A 20,337-nucleotide genomic window follows, 5' to 3' on the forward strand; every position below is an offset into this window, starting at 1 on the left:
CAACTGGGTGCTCCTTTGGGGATTAGAAGAAGGCGCTGAGCTGTCACTCCAAAGCTGATCATGGGCTCGTTTAACTATGTCATCCCATAAGACAGCCCTTTCAATTATGTCAACCTGTCTGCTCTCCCTAGACTCTAATTTTAGAGCAGCAGTAGCTAATATTCTTGGAAAACTGATCCGCCTCCACAGATCTCTCCTCTCTGTCTGCTGCTGTGAATGGAGTATCCTGTGGGGAGATGGGGCTGCTTTACTTCCCCTCCTGTAATAATCCTAATAAAAATAGGTACCATTAGGTTCCTCCGTGTGTGGTCTCTTTAAGACACTTATCTGAGCTATGTAATGGAGATGTCTCATCTCCTCCACAGAGGGACCGGTAGCACCATGGGGTCATTGCAATAAAAATAATATTCTGTTTTAAAAGCTCGGTGTGGAATTACGAGCAGAAAAGCAGGATGATGGGATGGGAGTTCGGGGACCTGGAAGAGGGAAAGGTGAACCGGGGGCAGCTGAATGTTAACGGGGCCACCAGGCTGCTTCTGGCTGGTGCAGGTGGGTATGGGGGAGCAGGTGGCCTTGGGGACACCATGGACAGGCAGTTGTGTGTGTCTGCCTGGTGCGTTGGGGCACACAGGGAGGAGAGGAGATGGATGTCAGCATGCCTGGGCTGCGGGCATCTTGGTTCATTGTATGTCAGCTTGGCAGGAAGGGGCCATTTCTGTCCTTCTCCAGACCAGATTGTTCTGGGGGCCCTGTTTGAAAGAATAGACATTCAGAAAGCTGGGAAAGGGCATGAATGTCTTCTGAGGTGTTTTATTTGCCTTTAGAATGCTGTACGGTTTCAAAGACATCCCGCATTGGTGAGGTGGGATGGATGATGGCAATTTACCAACTGCAGAGCTACCAAGAGGGAATCCCAAGGGAGACAGGGAGAGGACAAAGAGCAGAGCCACGGAGAAAAGAAAACACTGAAATGCTGAAAAGAAGTAGAAGGGGTGGAGAGGAAAAAGAGGAGGAAGGCAGGTGACCCCATCCGTCCCCCCCAGCATCACCACTGCACTGAAGGCCCTCTGCAGCTCAGGCTGCACAGCATCCACAGCTCCCCCAGACCCAGCGAGTTGGTTACATGGAGCTCTCCGTTCACAAATCCATGCTGGCTGCCCTTAATCAAATTCTGCTTCTCAAGCAATTTCCCTTGCTAATTCCTCCTGAACCAGTTCTAACCCACCTATCCCCCTTGTCACTAAGCTAGCCAGCCTCTAATCACACGCTGCACTCTGATCCCTTCCCGAGTAATGCGGGGTTCGGCGCATTCCTCCCGTTCTCAGCAGCCTAACCTGTCAGGAGCAAACTTCTAAAAATATCACTAAAGACCTCGGCTAATTTCTAATCCTCGTTTCTATTAAGATGGCTGCCTGTGCTTCATGGGTTTCCAGACTCGGGATTTACAGACTTCCTTAAGAGTATCTGATCTGTGCATAGCCGTTCCCATTGTCATCCACAAGCGGGCTCCTCCTTCCCACCACACAACACAGCCCTTTCACAGTGGCTCTGCAGGCTGCACAGTGCCGTGAGCCCATGTGCCAGCATCAACCTCTTCGTCCTGCCCCGCTCACCCCACTCCTCTGGGCAAGCCTTCCCCATCAGATTTTGGGGTCCCAGTCCCATTGGGCGCTGGGTGGGTGTGGAATTTTCTTTGTGCTTCCCATGTCCTGGAATATTCTGTAAACAGTATAATGGTGCTGATGAATAAATGTATAATGCAGTGAAGGTCTTGAAGCTCCTTGTGAGGCTGGACTTTTCACTGTAGTTTGTATTTGGGTTTTTTTGTTTTGCTGTTCTGTCATGCTTTTCAACACTGTCCCATCCCCAGCTGTCAGAAACCAAACGAGACAAGAACAAAGTGGGGGAGGCCATGCTCTGACCTCGTCCCCAATGAAAGTGATGAAGCTGACTCAGCTCAGCCAAGAAATCCTTTTAACCACATGGCAATGGCCAAGTGAACCTGGTGGAAGATGCTGTGTGACTGCATTGCCCCATGCCAGACCTGTCTGTGTGCTGAGGACAAACTGCTCAGGCTCTCCTTGGACTTGGAACCACCAGCATCTGCATCAAACCCAACCTGAGGAACTGACCACCAGCAGACCAACAGTGTGTGATGGTGATGGAAACATCCACCAGCAGATCAACACTGTGACATCTGATGGAAACATCCGCCACAATTACAGAATTCTCTTCTAGGACAAAGGCAGATGACAGCCTTAGAAATTCAAAGCAATCTCAACCTGGTTCAGCTACTGCTTACCCAAGCAGGGCGAGGAGAAAATAAGCCAGGATCAAGGCTGTCTTGAGGGCAGGTGGCCAGGGAAGCTTTTAAACTGGAAACTTTATGAGTTTTTTTGTTGGTTTTTTTTTTTTTTTTTTTGTCATGAGATCACTGGGGATGTGGGACAGCCTTCTGATGGGAATAAAGTTTTAATGCTAGTTTTTTTCCTGAAGGGAATTCCACAAAGTTGATACGTGTGCAATGGATGCTGAGTGTGATGACCCAGGAAGTCTCTTCTGACACCAGGCTTCTCTACCCAAGTTCCTGCAGCCATGCTGGGCAGCAGGGCAGCATTCAGCTGGCTTCAGCACTGCCTCTCACACCGCTGCCACCCAAACGTGGACATCCCACGGGGCTGCACCATGTCCCACGGTGAGCTGTGAGCTGAGCCCAACCTGGACGCGGCACATCCACCCAAGGAGCCCCTGTGCTGCAGGCAGGGAGATGGAAGCACAACCCAAAGGACTGCGGGAGGCTGCACTGTACCGCCATTGCAGCTGTTCATTGCAGAAAGGGCTTTAAATGAAGATCGTTGGTAACATCTCGAGTCCGGGTGGGAAAATGAACCTACAGAGTGCCTGCCTTCGGTTCCATCCAGCGGGGCGTGATGTCAGCGCACACGAGCAGTCACATGAACGCCACGTGGCACTGCTGCAGTAACCAACATCACTGAGCCGACAGCCCCCGCCTCCACGCAAAGCGAGCAGCCGGCAGGCGGAGCACGTGGGGACACTCCGTAGCTCCTGCTGGAACCGCAGCGTCCGCCACCACGCCGTCCTGCTGCGCGCCCCGCGCCCCTTGCCCTCCGCCACCGCCGCGCCCCCCCGCGCATGACTCAGCAGCGCCGTTCCGGCAGCTGATTGGTTCCGCACCTAACGAGCAGCGCGGGCGGTGACGGAGGGACGCCATTGGCTCGTTCTTCCGTGACGTCATCGGGGGTGGCCGGGAGGCGCGGCCATTGTGTTGCGTTGCGTGGCTTTCTTACTTACAAAATACTGTGCAATTCTTCTCAATGCAGTGCATTGCGTAGAATGCAGTAGAAGAGAAGAGAAGAGAAGAGAAGAGAAGAGAAGAGAAGAGAAGAGAAGAGAAGAGAAGAGAAGAGAAGAGAAGAGAAGAGAAGAGAAGAGAAGAGAAGAGAAGAGAAGAGAAGAGAATTTTGTTCTGAGATGTTGTTAGTGAACTTAAGGATCTCCTACTTTTTAATAAATGGCTTCTGCTCCGGGCCATGGCTTTGTATTTCAGCCTCTGTTTTATGACTGACGCCTTGCTAAGTGTCCTGAGCTACACTGGCTTGTGCTTGGTCTGCCTGCATTAAGCTGCCTCTTAACCCTGTTCACTGTTGGTGGGGAATGACAAAACCCAGGTACTAGCAGGAAGAGTTTGGGCAAACAAACCCGCCTTGCTTTGTAATGTGCCTCCAGCATTACGCTGTAAAGCAGTCAGCTCTGCTCCATGGGAATGCATTTTTTGTCTCTTCTCCCAGATTTCCTTCCTCTGAAATGTGATGCATGTGGAGAAGTCTTCTGTAAGGACCACATCTGCTACGATGAGCACAGCTGTAGCTCTGCCTGCAAGACAGTAAGTTCCTGGGTGTGAGTCAGTGAGCACCACTGCAGGTCACCGAGTCATGCAGGAGGGCTGCTCTGAGCCTCCACCTGTGGTTTCTATGAAAGCAGGTGGAAAAACCATGAGGCAGCAGCTAATGATGCAGCAGAATTGCAGCTGTATCGAAGCACAGCCTTTCTGAGCTCACTTCTAGACTGTCTTTCTTCTCACTCGTTTTGCTTCTTCACAAAGAGGAGTGCTTGATACTCTCAGCAATGTAGTGTGGCCTAAGACTTACTGCAAAAGAAATAAATAGAGTGAGGGAGAACGCTGATCTCTGGCTGATACTCGAGTGCATGTAGTGCTCAGTACTCCAGAATCATATTTAAAATGAATTTATTGGATGTGCTGCTATAAACTCATTTGGCAAAGCACTTCTGGCCTTTTGGATACAGATTTGCAACTGCCTTCCTGAAAATCCTCTTCAAGAGAATTAATGAATAGAACATAACATACTTATGAATATACTTCCCATCACCCACGGGTAAGAGAAAGGGAAGGGCAAAGCAATGAGTGTCAGGCTTCTGATTGGTGTGTGTGCTCTCAGGATGTGCAGGCTCCTGTGTGTCCACTCTGTAATGCACCTGTCCCTGTACAGAAGGGTGAAGTACGAGGTATTGTGGTTGGAGCCCACATGGATAAGGACTGCAAATACAATCCAGCACAGCAAAAGGTAAGGAAACTACTGTTGGAATCTAAGCAGCCTGCTTAATGCTTGTCAAGCTAGGTCTTCTGACAGCAGAGCATGCAGGAGCTTGCTGTTCAATCTCTGTTTTAAGGGCAATCCAACATTCATGCTTCAGCCTCGTTGTTGCCTGGGAAGCTGATCACAGAAAGCAAACAATCATTGTTAACTTCGTGTCCTCTGTTATCTAGATCTTCACAAACAAGTGTTTAAAGCCAGGCTGCAAAAGGAAAGAGAGGATGAAAGTAGTTTGTGAGCAGTGTGGAGGCAACTTCTGCATAAAGCATCGGCATCCTCTGGATCATGACTGCAAAGCAAGCAGCCGCCCCATCTCCAAGGCTGGGTGAGCTGCAGCTGTGGTACTCAGAGCTCAAGCTGAAGCCTCGGAGCTCAGCTCAGGGCTTGGTGGGGAGCTCAGGCAAATAAGGAACAACGTAGACCACTGGTCACCTGAGTTAAACAGCCCTTAGTTCCTCTTTGAATCTTGGGCATAGTTCTTGATAGTCTGAGCCAAGGAAAAAAGCTTCTTCTCAAACAACTTCCTGAAATTCTCCCAAGCTTGCTTAACTTGATAGCATGACTTTGTTAAAAAAGCCCTGAGAACAGGTGCTGGCCATCTGCAACACTGTTTGGGCTCTCGATCTAAATACTGGAATCTTAAAGCTTTGCACAGAACCTTAAAGTAGCCGGGAATAAAATCAATAGCTTACTAACCTAATTAGCTTACTAACCTAATTTTAAACTAAAAACATCTCTTGCAGGCAGACAAAACATCCTTGTTCTGTGCTGTAGGAGTGTAAAGTCTGGATGTCAGATGCAGATAATTAAACTGGATGGAAGAATGAGACTGAAGGTGTGTTTAAGTGGTGCTGAGCCTGGCCGTGTTTCTCTGCAGATCCACAGCTCTGATGCGAGCCTCTCAAACTGCCTTCAAGTCAACGGGAGCAATTGCAGTGCCATCTAATGGGAACCTTCAGCACAACAGGTGTGAGCTGTGGAACGAGGGGAAGATGAACGAGGTTTATAGAACACTTTTATGTCAGCACAGCATAGCAGTGCTGCTGTCACACCTTGAGCTGCTGCAGGGTTGGTAGTCGACCTTTGATCAGGAATGCGGCAGGGTTCTGGTGGCATGGGGGAGTGCTTCTCCACACTGCAGGAATTAAAATGGCTGTGTAGATGCAGGCATGAGGACACAGAGTTGCTCACTGGGCCAGCAGGTTGTCCCCCGCTGGCTCACTATGAGGCTTTTGGTTCAGTTATGAGAGCTGGTGCTTCTTCTGAATGCTGAAAAGCACAGTGAGCCTCTGAATGAATGGCCTGAGGCCTTCCCTGCTATGGTGTATCTCCTTGTGACCACAGGTTTTAGTGGTGTGGCTCTCAGAGTGCATTCTTATGTCTTTCAGGTGCAGATGATAGAGGCTCTTCACATCTGGATCAAACCTTTGTCTACTTTTAAGTTAATCTCATCAGAAGCTCTTTTCTATGCAAGTAATTTGTTTTTCGTGCAATCTCTTAGCCTTTCAATAATCTGTCACCCTTTCTAAGACTTTGTTTCTTTCATGATATTACAGCTTCTAAGAAAAACACTTGAGGAAGTAATAGTAAGAAAGCTAAAATTAAGTTGAAACATGGCCAGCTTTGTTTAGGTCAAGCAAGGCTAAACTGAGTGTCTCCTAGGATGGGAATCTGAAATACAGGCTGCTGACATAGCTCTCAATCCTTTTGGAAATCAATTGGCACACAATGCAGCGTTCTGCTTGACAAACAACATCTATCAATGTGAAGCTAGTGTTCTATAATGTCTCTCTGTTTCTGGATGTTGTTTGGAGTACTTGATTTATAAAGCCATATTCAGTTTTCCTGGGCCCTCCCTAAGCAATTCACTGAAAGGATAGTGCTCACAGAGGCATGCACAGCATAATTCTTCATAATTTATTGCCCCCTAGGTAGGAATGTAGAATGGTGTGGGTGTTTCCTTGTGGCTGGGGCAAAAAGGGAAGCAAAACAACTATTAACTGTTTCTTGTTGCATATAATGAGGCTGAAATGCAGCATTGTGGAAGGAGCTTACTCTTGCTTTCTTCCTGAAAGGCTTAAACAAAGGCATAACAGATATGCGACATCTATTATCTTCATCAGCTGTATTACCTAGAGGCTCTGCTCTTTAAACTGCAGGAACATCCAGCTGCTTAGCTTGGGGCCTGAAGTATTGCAGCTTGATGAAATGGAAATGTGCTGTTAATGAACAGTGCTAATTCCCCAGCTGCGGTCTAAGTAGACCTCTCATCCAACTAATTGTGAGAAAAATGCCAAAGCTTACTGATGATGTCAGGGGGTTAAGACCTCAATTTCATGTGTCATTGGAGCTATTCCTCTGCACTCTGGGGCTGGTAGGCTGGAGCCTTGGCTTAGGACTAACTGAAGGGTAATTGCAGTCCCTCAAATCACCTGCAGCTATGAGCTTCCAATGCCGTTCTGCTGAGGTGGGAGGAATAGCGTAGCAGAAAATGTTGCATTCCTTGACCTGGGAAAAATAATCGTTGATAATTCAGCAGGAGATGAGAGCACAACTGCAGTTAATGCACGTACATTCAACCTTGTGCTCTGCCACGTTTGTGTGTAGATCATGGCGTGCTGCTTCTCTCTTTTCAAAAAGACTCCTTAGAGTATGAATGCTAAAGGGAAAGTATGCCTTTATGGTTCCCTATAGGAAAACTGAATACGTGGCCCAAGTATTGACATGTAGGCTTTTTGTCAGGGCAGAGATAAGGTAATTTCTTGATGGCATGGAACAATAAATGAGTGTGCTAGCTCTGTTCACATCTCTCCTAGTGGGATTTAATCTCATACAGTGACGTGTTTTTTGGAGAGCGATTAAAGCCCTGTAAAGCTTTCGGCTGGCCAAATAAAATACGTGAAGCCGGGCGGTACGAGTTACCGCCGCTAATTCCATGCAGCCTAATTTTACGCAGTCGTGAGGTCTGAATTGTGATAGGCCAATGTTTGTAATACCGCGTTTAACCACAGGGTGGCGCAATAGGACGCGTAATAAAATCTGATGCTGAGACGGCTAAGCGCAGAGCGCGCTTCCATCCGCGATAGAACAAAGCTGAAATGACAGCTCTGCTTTTTAGACAGCGCCCCCTGCCGGCCGCCCGCTGCGCTCAGCTCCGGCGCCGCGCTGCTGGCAAGACTTTGTAATCCCTGTGCGTTGCACGGGGCAGGCGCTGTGCCCCGGTAGGGGAAGGGGCTGCGGGGGAGCAGCAGCGGGCGCTGGTCGGGTTGGCGTGCTGTGAGGTGAGGAGGACGTGGGGGCGGCGCTGAGGAGCGTGAAGGTTTGCCTCCTCCCGTAGGTGAGGTGCCGGGAGGCGTTGCCTGTAGCCCACAAGGAAGCGTTGCGGTGACACGGTTGTTTTCCTTAACTGTCCCTGCCCGTAAATTACCACGGAGTGCTTTGTGCATGCGGTATTTATAGCGATGGGCATTGGCACGCTGCCGGGAAGCCCTGCCCTGGGAGGTGTTTCCTGTCAGCCCACGATAGTTGCGTAAGCTGCGCTGGGTGCCTTCACCCGGGCAACAGCGGGCGGGGCGACCTCCGTGTCCCTACACGTGGAGGCGGACGGCCGCCAGCACGCAGCAGCTCGGCGCGGGGAGATGACGTCACGGCTGCCCTCCGCTAGCCGGCCGGGCTCCCGGCGTGCGCCCTCTGAGTGGGCGTTCTACACGGGAGCACCGCTTCCTATTGGTCGCTCGTAAGATTGGCATGCCGAGAGCCAACCAGATGCGCAGATTCCCTCCCTGCAGCCAATGGGAGAGAGGGGGCGGGCTGCGGCGCCAAGCGTGAGGCTCAGTTAAATGTGAGGAGGAGGCGGGCCCGGGGAAAGGTGCGTGGCGGCGTGCGGGGATGCGGCCGTGCTGCGGCGCCTCGGGCCCTCCTCACGCGTATCCGCGGCGGGTGCGGGGCCCTGAGGCCTCTCTGCCACGCGCGGGCCTGGCCGCAGGTGCGGGCCTGCCGTGTGGCGTTCCGCTCGTGTCGGTGTGGCGGGGAAGTGGGACCGCGAGGGCTGCTGATGTGCGGGGATTTGCGCGCGCTGCGGGAGCGGAGGGGCGCGCGGTGCGGCGGCTCGGGGGGTGGGGGGGGGGGGGGTGAGGAGGAGGGGGTGCGGGGCAGGCCGGAAGTCACGTGGTGCCGCTGGCTGGGCACGAGAGCGCTCCGAAAGTAGTGCCTCCTGGTTATCTGCATGGAGCCGGGACCCAGCCCTCGTGTAAGGGCTGGCAGTGGAGGTGAGAGCTTCTCACTGGAGATCCCTGCCTGAGGCATTCTGAAAAGTAAGCAGCTTCTTTCCATTATTTCTACGCTCATGGCTGTTGCATTTGAGCAAGCCCTCGCTTGCTGCAGCCTGGGACCTTGCTGCTGTGCTGTCATTGCTGCACTTTCCATCGTGTTACAACCACCTGTGTCCTGTGCACAGAAAGCTGTGCACTTTTACCACCAATGAACAAGAGCCTGCATGCCATGCTTGTAGGAAATCTACACCAATGTAGGTGTCACCACTGCAGAAACACACCACCCACCTCCCGACTGCTCACGCCCACTGTGTGGTCTCCACAAGCATTCAGCAAGCATCAACGAGTGTTAATGAGTGCCTGTTTTTATGATGAGAGTGCCATTGTTCTACATGAAGGAACTAAGAGATGTATTTTTGCTTCATGTTCACTTCCATGTCAGGTGGCCCTTCTGCTGCCGTCTGTCACACAGCAGTAAAATCTCATGGGATCTTGGTGGGAAGGTTCAGCTTTTACTGCCATCCCATCAACATCCGTGTCTGACATTGGGGGCCAATGTAACAAAATAGGAGGCATTACTTTCGGAGCAGCCCTTCTGTGCTGCCTACAGGTGGCAAGGCATGCTGCTACTGACCTGCTTCCCAATGCTGCACAGCTCTGCATGCCCTGCTGCTGAGTGCAGCACAGACTGTGTCAGTTGTGGGTGCTGGGCTCTCACAGAGAACAGAAGCCATGGAGTTTTTTAACAGGGGAGTGATATTCTGGTTTTGCAGCAGCTGAACTGGATCATATTATGAAAGGAAAAAAGCTGAGAATGCCCCCAAGTTAACTGAAGTTCAATGCAAACGAGCATTTTCCTAGTTAAGATATAATTCTTGTGCTAGTGTAGACCCTGTGTATGAGGTTTGTATGAGGTACATTTAAGCTTTAAAAAAAACAAAACCAAAACCACAAAATGAAGAGTTGTAATGGTGCTTTGATTGTTGGTAATTAGACAATATTCTTTTTCAGAATGGCGAAGAAGAATATGCAAACCAAAGAAATGAAAGAAGAGAAAAGAAAAAAGCTAAAGCGACGTGTGACCCAAAAGGGAGAGCTGGAGTCAGAGGCCGAACCCAAGAAAAAGAAACAAAGTCTCCAGGTAGGTCGTACTGGTTTTCACTGTTCAATTCAGTGCAGTGTTGATAGGTTGTTACCTGTGGTGTTCATAGCAGTCTGAGTCCCCCATGTGATTCAGTTGCAGTTGTCCCTTGTATAGGGGACGTGTATGGGGGATTCCACTTTTGCCTGGAGTGAAAGTGAAAAAGAGAAGGTAAATGGAGCAAACATCTTGGGCTGTGTCTGATCGTTTTGAATACTTGTAGCAGTCAGAGTCTCTCGTCTGAATGCTTTTATGAAAGACAAAGGATGAGTGAGAACATGTGGGTGAGAAGGGAACCCAATGGCTCTGATCAGCTGTCATATGGCAGTGGAGGCGTAGCTGAAGCCTTCATGTGATTCTGAGTGGCTGGAAAAGCATAAAGGTTTTTTTCATGGAAGTCCTGTTGGTGTTTGTACAGAATGTGGAATGGCCAGAAGGTGTCAGCAGTCTCTTTGTGCAATGAAATATTTGATGAATTGATTTTATGATAACGAGGTTAACAATATTGAGATGTTAAGTAGAAACTAAAAGGTGTCCATTTTTTTTCTAATGGAAACGGTGCATAAACAAGGTGACTTCATTCAGTTCTTCCAAGTGCTTAATGTGGAACGTGGATCAAAGGAAGGAACGTGGTTTGATGATATAACAAAGGGGAGAACAAAAGGTGAAGTTCTGTTACTTAGGATAAGCCGTGGTCTCATACGACACGGTTACCTGACATAAATGTGAGAGCTGTGTGTTGCTGTCATTACCATGAGATGTGTGATTCAATAGAGATCACAACTAGAATATAGCACTACTTATTTTATTGTTGTGCTCTACCTGAGCATACTGGCAATGCTACTTCTTTCTGAGAGCTTTTGCTTGTGTGCATGTACTGCACGTGTCTGCAGTTGTTGTGAACCATGAGAAAAGCCAACCTATGGGCAGCAGCTGTTTGGAGGTCTGTAAATATCGGTGGTTTTGAACACAGCAGGAATGTGCTGGAGTAAGGAAAGAGTGCACAGAGCACTTTGGTCTATTCCAAAGTAAAATGGCAAGTCTCTTATGTGTAGCTTCATAAAAGGAAATGTTTCTCCTTCCCTTTGTAAGATGTGCGTTATAGACTTCAGATTCATTATAATGTAATTCAGTTTGTGTAGAAATGATTTTCCAGGGTAAGAAGTGTGAAATGGAAAGTCAAAATTAAGGTGATGTTTTCTGATCTTTCTTTTTGGACCATCTGATGTCACCTGGTCAGCTTGTAGGAGGCCTGGATCAGCTCTTGTTGTCCTTGCAGGCTGTAGGACAGCGAAAGAGAGAGCAAATATGAAATGGAAAGCAGGCTCCTTAGTGCTGCTAGGGAGCATGGCTAGGCACAGCGTACTTAGGACTATAAATGTTGGTGTCAGAGGGTGGCTTAAACATGTATCTGGTGTTAGTTTTAGGGAATGCCATATAAGGTCTACGAGAAGCTATTTTTTGGCATCAGCTTTATAAACTATAACTGTTGATAGTAGGAAAGTGTAAGTCAGTAGACCACATTTTTTATTTGAAATGGCTGGCAAGGATGAAAAACATCAGGCAAATCTTAAGCAATTTTACTGCAGAAATGGTCAATGAGTGTCAGCTGTATCCCACTTTGACTGTTGCACTCCCAAATTAGTGTGAAATAGCAGTTAAGTCACAGTGGCGTGCTTTAAAATGCTTTGGCAATCAGGTCTTGTCAGTGTGCAAGATGCAGCTGAAAACAAGTTGAATTTGCTGTGCATATATAGGAAGGTGAGAAGGAGCACTCGAGAGAAGCAAGCTGCAGAGTGATGGGCTCTGGTAGCTGGATGGAACAAAGACAACTGCTGGGAATGCTCTGCTACTTTAAAGTAAGCTTAACCTCTGGTAGACCTGCTGGAATTGCTGAAGTGTGACAGCTGGATTCTGTGCTGCGGTGGACTTCTAATGCAGGAACTGAAGTGAACTTCTTTTTGGTGTTCTTAAGGCAAGAATTGGTAGGTCCCAGTTCCTTCCAAGGAGTCTCATGTGATGGAAATAGGTCAGAAGATAGCAGCACGGCACGCTGCTTGTGGAGGGGGAGTTTCCACTGGGTCATTCAGTCACTTTTCTTTCCCATGATTTACTTTTTGTCCTGTTCTGTTACAGCACTTTCAGTCTGCAAAGCGGAAAATGTAAATCTCTAAATGATTTTGTTACAGAGCTGCAGGCAGGCACGTTGGAATCTGTCTTAAGTGACCGAATTTATTACACATTGATTATTCCTTCATGAAATTTATCTCAGAAATTTTCAGCAGCCTGAGATGAAAGCATTTTTCCTTGGAGCAGCTTGACCTTTTGGAGCAATCTTGATGCCTTATTGATTTTCATCTTCTCAGTTTCTTTTCTTTACGTTGAATAGCAGTGAGTGATTCAGGTACAACAGAAGTGTTTCTGTGAATGATCTCAGAACCACGTGGCTCTGCGTGCCAAATCCGAGTGGGGCTGAGCAATGCAAGTTTTTAGATTGAATTTCCTTTGTGTTATTTATTTATCTTTACTGATTTTCATAACATTGCTGTTCTATTGAGCTACTTGGCAATAAAACCCACGTGTCTTCAACATTGATTTTTAAAACGCCTGGGCATTAGTGTCTGTGTTTTTAATGATTTTGTAGCTTACCAACACGGCCTTACATTAAACCATACTGTAATTGGAGATTATTCTGTATATTGTCACATAATATAGGCATAAAGAAAAGAAATTTGAAGTATGCCTCCTAGACTGGTGGTTTGGAGCTGAATGCTGGCTTCTTAAAGATGAACTTTCTGATGGGCCTTGTCTGTGACAAATGAGTTTTGTCTCGGCTCCATGGCAAGAATATTCATGATATTTTATCTGTCGTGTTGGAGTAACAGAAGCATTGGAAGTGCTTGTTTGCAGTCACTTGTGCCTTGCTTCTGTTTATGGATCTCTTCACCCTTCAGATTTCAGCTGCCTCGGTGCTATGGAAGCGTACTGAAAAGCAGAACTGACATTAGGAGCCTTGTAGGCAAGGAACGTGGTGCAGTGATGGCTTTGGTTGTGAAGGCTGTTGGAGTTGTGCTGAGAACGACCTCGCCGTACCAAAGGATCTTTTGACCTTGGGACATAAGGGCTGCTGTTCCTCCAGGGCTGTTCTCAGAGCTGCAGGCTTCCTGCAGAACAGTAAGAAATTCTTCCAGAGTTGAACATCTATTAAGCAAGAGACTCAAAATTGATAATCCATAGAAAACAACGTTAATTTCCTCTTCCTTCCCAATTTAGTCTAGCAAATGTTGTAACTTCAAGGAAAATTGAGTAAGAGCCAGTCAGGTCATTATAAATCAAATCCTGTTGTTTGTGGTTGAAGGGTATTTTGTGTAATGCTCATGCAGCATTGTCTGTTCCTTGTCATCTTCAGCAGTGCTGGTGGTTGGAGGAGGAGGAATCAACATTTCCCCCAGATAAAGGCAAAATCAGTGGGAAAGGAATTTAATTTTTGAGATTCCATACAGGCAGTACAAACAATGGCAAATAAACAAGTAGCTCAGAGCATTTCTTTAATCAGACGGCTGCCGTGCAGGTGCCCAAACAGTAAGCTCTGTTTGCTAAATGGAAAATGGCAAACTTAGTAGGGAAAGTGTTTTTCTCTTCAGCCTTTTGGGGATTGTGATAAAGACCAACAAGGAGGTACTAAATTCATCCTGCAGCAAAGCCAACCACGAAAAGTGATCCTCTAAAAGCATTGTTTTGTGTGCAGGAGAGGAAAACCCTCCCCAGACCACAGTGTTTCAGCTGTGGAGGTGAACAATTCTGGTGTGAGCTTGGTGGAATGCTTAGGAGTGCTACTTTGATACGATCTCTGATGCTGCTTGTAATCAGGTAACTGGGGGAGTAACATGAATGGTTAATGAATGCAAACCAGACGTTTGTGGCGTACGATCCATCAAGCAGATAATGTAAAGCTCTCATCAGAAAGTGTATTTCTTTCTCTGGCAGCCCACTGATTCATACTAAAGCCTGTTGCTGGAATAAAGAGCTGCGGATGGTTTGCAGACGGAGTCTATGAGTCCTGTCTTGTTACTTTATTTGTTGGTTCATTTTGGATGATGTGAAGCCTTTTGCGTAACCACCAAAATAAGCTGCATTTTCCACCCTGAGCTGCGTTGTGAAGTTGCACCTCAGTGCAGGTCCTCCTGCATTTGTACAGTTTTGCTTTACTAACTTAATCCCGCGTGCTGTGCTTAATGTTATCCATGTGGTCATTTTAAAGAGATATTTAGAGTCTTCCACATTGAGGAAAAAAATAAAAGGAAAATAGATTACTGAATATATATTTTTAGCTAAAGTGAGGATCTTGTAGTGTTTTCTGACTACACAGCTTGCATTTCTAATGTGCAAATAGAGCAGTGTGTGTTATGAAGAGAAGATGACACAATCTTTCATCCCTGCCTCGACGCAGGGGTGCACCAGCAGTTGTTTTGTTGGGAGGGATAACTCTGGTGAATTAATCTCTCTTTCTGGTGATAAGGAGGGGAAGATAGCTCCTTCTCAGCGCAAACCTAAATGTCAGTAGGGATGTTAATGAACTTTCGTTAGCCTGCTGGTCTTGGCCAGCCTGCAATGGAGACGTTGGGCCCATTCTCTCTCCTTCCTGCTGGTTGCTGTTACTGGTGTCAGCCATTCTCTGCCTTGCTCCAAGGTCTCCCTGCTGGCCCTGAGCTTCTGACTGCTGCTCCACAGGACAGCCCTGTGATGGCTGAAAGCAATTACCAAACCGGGACCCCATTTGTGACTTGCTGTGTGGGATCCTGCGTGTTTTGTCTGCTTTCTTAATATCTATGCGATATTATTCAAATTAGGGGAAAGGGAATAAAAAAACAAACTCAGAGGGCAGCTGCTTATGGGACAGAGCTCTTTGCTTCCTGCTAACACTTCTTTCTTAGAATATTGGTAGAGTTGGTACAAATTATTTGATTGAATTAACCACGTGTTTATTTATCTGTTAAAAGAAGTGAATTTTTTTGTCACACCACGTCGTGTTTGTAGGGAACGCGAGGCCTTCAGTAAACAAACATGTCTAAGAAGGTACAAAATAACGTCTGACATACGGATATGCATAGATTAGGCAGAATAATTTCACATTCCTTTGAAAATTATTTTTGTAATGGTACGAGTCGATTTCCCAGGAAAGAGTGTTCACAGCTGGGAAAACAGTTGCTGCTTTGAAGATGGTTTTCCCAGGCGAAAGGCTCACGTCCCCAACTGTGTTTGGGATAAACAACGCGTGGTGCATTTCTTACTTTGGTTTAAAGGAATTGGGCATTTTTCAGCACTTATTAACCAGCAAAAGTGCTGTGCTCACTCTGGGTATTTGCATTAATCTGTATACGTTCAAATGTAGTTCTTTACTTTTCCTCATGCCCAGGGATTGAGGTGATGAGCGTTCAGGGGTGGAAACACAACCGTTCCTGGTTTGCCATCAAGAGGGGAAATTCTTTCTCTTCTTGGAGCACAACTGACGTTTCCTTTCCGCTCTCACTCGTTACTCAGTGGTGAGAACTTTCCTTGACTGTTCTTGCTAGGCTTCCAATGTAAATCCTTGCTTTCATGACTTAGCTGCACATATTTTCAGGAAACTGGAGCTCAGGGCAGGGTTCCCACTGATGGCTGAAGCTTCTGTGGATGCTGAGAATCACTGAGGTCAGGAGCTGGGGCAGGTGACAGTGAGTGTATGCCACCCAGCTCCACTCAATGGAGAACGCTGCTGTTGTGCCTTTGTCAACTGTGGTTTTGTTTACTCATTCTCTGTTTCTGGTTCTAGCTCATCATAGAGGCAAGATGACTGGAAACTGCTAGAAAAGGCCTGAATTACCTAATATCAAAAATTAGGCCCCAGTCTTCAGAAATAAAATGCATCTGATTATATGTGTGAGTTCTCAAAACATTCTACTTGGCAAGAAGTTACGCTGTAAGCTTGAGAGGATGAATGTTTACTATGTATTGCTCTTGGTAGGGCTGGGGGCATGGAGTGTGTGCACTGTAACAGGACTGCAGGCTGAATCCCGTGGATGTGCTCCTTCCTCTTGATTGCTCCTGGGTACAGTTTTATAAATGTTAATTTATCTAAAAAAGAAAAAAAGGCGCAGACTTGAATGTTTAAAGTAAGGTCAGTGTGAAAATCAGCAGCTTTCCCAGTCCTCGACAGAATGCTGCTGCTTTTGAAAACCAAATGGGCATAACGAGGATTTTTATGAAATACTAATTATTTGATGGAATCTATTATACAACACAAAGCCTTTCTGAGTAGATAGGGGCAGCATGGCTGCTTCTGCAGTACGGATGAGGAACTGGTGTTATTTCACCAGGGTTTTCCTTCTCCAAAATCCCCTTTGCATTTAGAGGCAATATTGAGAGCCATGCGAAAGAGCAGTGTATGTTTGTATATGTTAATTGATAAATCACAGTATAGATAACATGGCTCTTGTGTAGTAGATCAAAGCCATGTAGATGAATAAATTCTTATAAGATGCCTGTGTTACATCCAACAAGTAATTAGAACAGAAAATTAATCTTTGGACTTGTAGAAGCTGCCTGAAGTGTTGCGTGTACAAGCATGAAGGTATTTGACAGGAGAGCCTCTTACCTAAAGAACCAGACCCTGCCTTTGAATGCATTTCCCTACTTCTAATTGAATCCCACTAGAGTTCTGTAGGACATGAAGCAGATGATCATCATACGATGTTTTATTGAATTTTCAGCATTATCTTAATAATTTGCATCTGTGAGGCAGGCTTTGCAAACAGCAAATGCACACAGGGGAAGATGGAGAGCTCTGCCCCTACACCCTTTGTGTTTGAAGCACCTCAGAGCCATTCAGACAACGTGCTGAAGAGTTAGAGCTGCATCACCTGAAATGGAGCATGGAGTTTATATGACAGCATGCAAGGAAGATGCATGTTTTTAATAACTGTCGTTCTATTCTACCTTTACATTCCGACATAGCTAATAATAAATTTAAGCAATTTGTATTTTATATCCTGAAAGCTTTATTTTAATAACCACATGCTCTTATATCACGGTTAGGGTTAGTGAACTATCTTCATTTAAAATGTATTTCCCTCTTTACAAAGAGTGGTCTGGATTAAGTCATACTCTAATTTGGGTTTGCAATAGCAATGGCCAGCTGTCCCAAACCTGTTGGTCACACAGGAGCACCTTCTGGCCAAGAGCTGAAAGGCTTTACCCTGTAGCAGGGGATGTTGAGTGGAGCAGAAGTCTCAGGGACCAGGGGCAGGATTGCCAAGGATGCTCCCACAGTCCCTGTTGTGGGCTGAGCACATGCTTAGCTTCTGTGCCATCTGCTGTCAGTGTCAGCAGCTCCCAGCCTGCAGCTCTGCGCTTGTGATCCATGGATCACCTCTGCAGTGCCACATCACCACCTCTCCTGCACCACCATAAGGAAATAGCTCGTCGCTTGTCTTGCTGTTCTAAGAGTGTTCAGCTTTTATTGATATCAGAAGTAATTCTTCTGAACTCCTGTCTTCGAAAGCCAAGAAAGCTTCTAAATTAAGTTCTTGCAGGTATCGCTCTTTGCATCTCCTTTCTGTCTTGGCCAACCCACAGGTTGATGTTTGGAGCATGGGACAACACTGTGAGAGGTCTTTCTTGGGTTTCTCCCCATTTGCACTTGTAACTGAATAGTGGCACACAAGAGTTAAACAGTTGCTGCAGTCAGGTAAGGCTATTTCTCTTCAGTTCTGAGTGGAAGAGAATGAATAGAAGAAAATCTCATTTGCCATTATATTTCTGTTTCTATTGAGAGAATATCCAGTAACGGAAATGTTGCTGTGGTTGAGGCAGAAGGCATCCATCTCTGCTGCTATTAGACAACCAGTGAACTCCTGTCAGAATAGCCTTCATGCCATTGCTAGGGCTAGTTTAACAGTACCCCAACATTTGTCCTGTTTCTCTATTATGTCTTTGTTACGGAGTGTTGCTGAAGTCCTTCCAGAAAACATGTTGTGCAGTTTGAGAGGATTTTAAGCCTTTGGAATGATTTTGCTTGCAGGTCAAGCATGGAGATTTCTAAACAGAGTCATTGCCTTTGAATAGCTTATCCTGCTGCATTACATCCTTACTTAGGGTATGTGCATTTAAAAATGTAGGGATGGTTTTTTTTATAGTGAATAACTCAGTAGTTTGTGAAGTTAGAACTTACAAATTTCTGTGTATGTTTGTGGGAGACAGTGCTTGAGGGATTTGGAAAAGCAGGTTGAAAACTTGGCTTGGTTTTATCACTGGAGTTAAGTGACTTTGAATCCTTCCTAAACACACAGGCTACTTGATGAGGCTGAGACAAGCATCTCTGGATCTGTTGCAGTGGGATGAGCTGTGTGATGTAAATAACCAAGGCAGCACACGAGATGCTGAGTGAAAGGCAGCGAGCTGATCCTGCAGGGCCTGAGGTCCTGAGAAGGCACTGCTTTCTTGTTGTCAGCTTGGGCGGCTGGCTCAATCTGCAGCTGCTCCTTCTTGGCTCCTGGCTGCGTCACACTGCTGTGTGGTGGAATGGAAGCTAAAAGGCAAGGGCTAAAACTTCCATGTATTGTATGTCAGTGGAGAATAAATAGTTTGGAAAATACCATTTTTTCCAATGGTGGGGAAGACATCAAAATTATAAACGTGATTGGGGAGTGCTCAGATTTTCAAATCCGGTGTGTGTCTGTAAGATGCAGCTCATGGCATGGGTCACTGCCTATCACTGTGAGCCTCTCTGACAGCAGAGTTTGAGAGTACAGGCAAGGTTGTCTGTGCACACATCTTAAAAATGGCTTGTTCCCTATCATGTGTTTCTGCAGATGAAACATTAAGAGAAAAAAAAAAAAAAAGATAAAATGCATTTCTGAGGTGGCAATGTTTATTGGAGACGTGCTTAATAAACAGAATGTAATAATAATAATAATAGCTTAATCGAAACAGTCTGAACGAGAAATGTCTGTGTCTGGCTGTGTAGTGATGGGCTGCTGTAAGAGTAATTGGTAACGTGAGAGTAAACTTGTTGCAAAGAGATAATTTGATTGATTGAATTCAGCCATGAATTTAGCTCTGTGCTCTTCTGTGTTGGAAGTCCCAAACATCTGTGCAGTGTTCTGAATGAGCAGGGAGAGGCTTTTGGATCGGAAGGGAAGGGCAGAGTCCCCTCAATTCAAATCACACCCCTGTTTTCAAGCAAAATGAAGTGAATTCATTGATCCGTTTTCATGAATAGCTATTAACATTCAAACCTGCCTTCTGTGTGTGCATCTGTTTTTCCTTTTAGTGTAGAAACAAGTTCAAATGGAATTAAATCATGCTCAAGGTTGAATTCTGTGTACTTTTACCCCCTGTAAACCACATTTTGACACAGAAAGCAACAGTCCTAACCGCTCTGAGTTATCCAGGTAACCTCCTCCCTTTTGCAGTCTTAATGAACAGCTGATGAAGTACAGCAATTGGTGACATTAGGGCAATGTAAGAAGAGGTGGTATTTTTTCCAGTTGATAGAGGCAATGTTGAAGACAATTGTGTTTCAAGATTTCTGCTTTTTGCTTTCTGAATTTGCTCTATAGCAGCTGTTCCCTTTTGGAATGGATGGGTGAAGCGTTTTTGGATGCGAGCCTTTGGTTTTTGTGTGGACCAGAAGGGGAAAGGAAGGGGCTGTTATTCTCTGCATCTCGTCTGTCCCATGCAGGATCTGGGGTTGTTTGACCCACTGACTCCAATTCCTTGCCACATGCATTCACATCATCAATGCTTTTCACAAATTAAACAAACTTCATCTCAAGACTGACCATCTCTGCTTTTCATGCCTGCACAATCACCGTGTAGTAAATGTCAAACTGTTGAAAGGATGCAGTGAAAGCAACTTTGTGTGATTAAATTACACGTTAGAGGAAAAAAAACACCACGAGCTTCTGTGAAGAGGTGTCATTTTTTCACCTGGGACAACACTTGTCATTTATTTACAATAGCATGTTTAAATTTAGTCATTTCAGGTACAGCTCGTAAACCTGAACCGAAATACCAGCAGCAGGAAGCTCCTCTGGTAGCTCAGGTGTGCAGTGTGCTTTTAGCCATATAATGGGATGTTGGATGGAGGAATTCTGTTTGGGAAGCTGTACTGCTGCAACCTCAGAGAAGTTGGTTTATTCGTGGAAAGTGCTGGGATTACCCACAGCTGGTATGCTGTGCTGGGGCTCGATGGAAATGCATTGCTGCAAGTGTGATCTGTTCCTTTGTTTGTGCTGTTTGAAAGAGCTGT

At 46.3% G+C, this 20,337-nt stretch overlaps 1 protein-coding gene across 1 annotated transcript in view; it reads left to right on the top strand.

The window, feature by feature from the left end:
- Positions 1 to 452: 452 nt before the first annotated feature.
- CUNH7orf50 (chromosome unknown C7orf50 homolog) overlaps positions 453 to 20,337 on the top strand; it is a 106,115-nt gene continuing 86,230 nt past the window's right edge. The window contains exons 1-6 of the mRNA XM_042828182.1: positions 453 to 549; positions 3,810 to 3,904; positions 4,479 to 4,604; positions 4,808 to 4,959; positions 5,512 to 5,601; positions 9,917 to 10,046. Coding sequence (XP_042684116.1) covers positions 453 to 549; positions 3,810 to 3,904; positions 4,479 to 4,604; positions 4,808 to 4,959; positions 5,512 to 5,601; positions 9,917 to 10,046 — 690 coding nt within the window. The remainder of the gene's footprint in view (positions 550 to 3,809; positions 3,905 to 4,478; positions 4,605 to 4,807; positions 4,960 to 5,511; positions 5,602 to 9,916; positions 10,047 to 20,337) is intronic.

Source organism: Centrocercus urophasianus, unplaced genomic scaffold (genome assembly GCF_019232065.1).
Source record: "Centrocercus urophasianus isolate 14NV4802_14NV808 unplaced genomic scaffold, USGS_Curo_1.0 seq_29, whole genome shotgun sequence".
Taxonomy (NCBI): domain Eukaryota; kingdom Metazoa; phylum Chordata; class Aves; order Galliformes; family Phasianidae; genus Centrocercus; species Centrocercus urophasianus.